The following is a 2500-nucleotide window of genomic DNA, read 5'->3' as shown; positions in this document are numbered from 1 at the left end:
GAGACAGACAGTGAGAGAGGGAGAGGGAGACAGACAGTGAGAGAGAGAGAGGGAGACACACAGACAACGACACACACAGACAACGACACACACAGACAACGACACACACAGACAACGACACACACAGACAACGACACACACAGACAACGACACACACAGACAACGACACACACAGACAACGACACACAGACAACGACACACAGACAACGACACACGACACACACACGACATCGACGACACACACACACACCAGGAGGAAGAAGAAGAATGCTCGAGTCTCTGAATGTGCGGGATTGAATGTACCAGAGCTGTGAATCTTTAATTCCCAGAGTTGAGGACTTTGAGGCAGCCACAATTATGGAGCTTGAGGGTTTTATAACGGGTTGCACCACAGAGTTGCCAATAACTCTGCTTCCTGCCTCATGCACGGCTTACCTCTGGGTTTTAAATCGACCTCTCGGTAATGTTTGGTATTTGTATTCCCCGTCATGTATTCTTGTCGAGTGCATGGACGGACTCCAAGATAAGAACTCTTAAGAAATCTGCGTCGCTTGAAATCGCGATGTGGGCAATTTGGGTGAATATCGTTTGTTATTTATTGTGTATTGCTTATTGCCAAATTGCTATGGTTTCTATTTCAATAACAACCCATGGACTGTTACTCCTGCCTGGCTTCCATTCTTGCTGTGCGAGTGGTCGAGTTTTCACGATCGGCACCCTGAAGGTGCATAATTGGGTTAAAAACAATCAGCGTTTAGTAAAGTAACACATGGTGCGTCATAACCTGCCACTTGTATATCTGAGTGGCGCACCGTGTGAGCACATAACCCTAGGTCGGCTTCGTGTGAGGTATCAGGACTTAAGGACTGCTGGCGGCCCACGTGGCGTCGATCCCGGCTGGCGGCCCACGTGATTCGGCCATTCCCGGATCGGTTGCTCGGCTATAACAATATGATTACCATGGAAGGTAAGAAAATATTACCAGAAAGCCGTGAGAGTCTGAAAGTTGATGGATTCGAGCACATGTTCTGGTGCATTCAATTCCAACAGCAGCATGATAAAAATACGATGGTAGGGAAGCTGCTGGAAGTCAGCCTGGCGCAGATCATGATCATGAAGAAGAACACCAACGACAATGCCCAACACCTGCCATACCCACAGACAACCACATATTCTGTAACGCCAGCAAAGTACTTCAGGGATTTCTGTAGAGCTTACTACAATATAGTCATCCCCAATAAAAGTAATTTTACAATTCAAATCAGAGCAAATCGTCACCTCTAGTGACATATTCTCCCAAATATACCCAATTCCTTTCTCAAGGACGTGTATAACACACGTCGCTTCACTGACTGTTTCAATCAAAAGACAACACGTTGCACTTCACAAATATATTGCATATCTAGCTGAGAGCCTCAATAAGGATTTAAATAAAGTGAAACTCAAGGAGAAACAAAAGAAAAGAAAAAAAAGACGGATCTTTTATAACACGTAGTCATCGTCATTGTCATATGTGTGCTCCTTCTGTGTTTGTCATGCTCTATCTTCAAAGTGTTCTTGCTGCCATCTATCTATCTACATTGCCTTCAGAAAGTATTCACACCCCTTGCCTTTTCACATTTTGGTGTGTTACAGCCTGAATTTAAAATTGATAAAATTGAGATTTATTTTTGAATTTTATTCAAAAAAAATAAATAAATGAAAAGCTGAAATGTCTTCAATCAATAATATTCCCCTTTGCGATGACACTCCAAATTGAGCTCAGGTGCATCCAGTTTCTTTGATCATCCATGAGATGTCCCGACAACTTGATTGGAGTCCAAATGAGGCATAATTCAATTGATTGGATATGATTTAGAAAGAAACACCTTTCTATATGAGGTCCCACAGTTGGCAGTGCATGTCAGAGCAGAAACTCCACCATCAAGTCCGAGAACTGTCCATGGAACTCAGATATAAATATGAGGAGGCAAAGATCTGAGGAAGGATATAAAACAACTGAAAGGAAGAGTGTTGAAAGTTCCCAAGAGCAGAGTGAACTCTATCAATAGGAAATGGAAAGAATATTGAACTACCCAGACTTTTCCGAGAGCTGACTGAGCAACCAGACAAGGACCTTGGTCAGGGAGATGACCAAGGCCCAAATGGCCCTTCTGACAGAACTCAGAGTTCCTTGGTTGAGATAGAAGAACCTGCCGGAAGGACAACATTCTCTGCAGCACTTCACAAATCTAGGCTTTATGAGAGAGTAGACACTCCTGAGAAAGGGAGGAGAAACATACATTCTCTCTGGAAATGTGTACCGTGTCGCTGCTGGTGGTGGTTGCAGAGGGTATTACAATTTCCTTCTGTACCTGGAAACGCTGAGGTTAAAGCACTCTTCACACTGGTAAATGTGTCCTCCTTCACTTCCCTCCTCCACCACCTCCCCATTGATGTATATGCAGTACTAATAGGAGCACCCGGCTTTGCCGGGGTTGGGGGGGGGAGGGGTGGGAAG

General features: G+C 44.4%; 1 protein-coding gene across 15 annotated transcripts in view; it reads right to left on the bottom strand.

The window, feature by feature from the left end:
• Positions 1-2500, bottom strand: part of CNOT1 (CCR4-NOT transcription complex subunit 1) — a 201879-nt gene that overhangs the window by 41834 nt on the left and 157545 nt on the right. For all 15 annotated transcript variants that reach the window (XM_068128263.2, XM_068128266.2, XM_068128271.2 and 12 more), the window contains one exon: positions 983-1146. In XM_068128263.2, coding sequence (XP_067984364.2) covers positions 983-1146 — 164 coding nt within the window. The remainder of the gene's footprint in view (positions 1-982; positions 1147-2500) is intronic.

The sequence above is a fragment of the Myxine glutinosa genome, chromosome 9, assembly GCF_964187855.1.
Source record: "Myxine glutinosa chromosome 9, kmMyxGlut1.1, whole genome shotgun sequence".
NCBI lineage: Eukaryota > Metazoa > Chordata > Myxini > Myxiniformes > Myxinidae > Myxine > Myxine glutinosa.
Note: the sequence above shows the minus strand (reverse complement) of the source record. Positions and strands in the feature narration are given on the sequence as shown.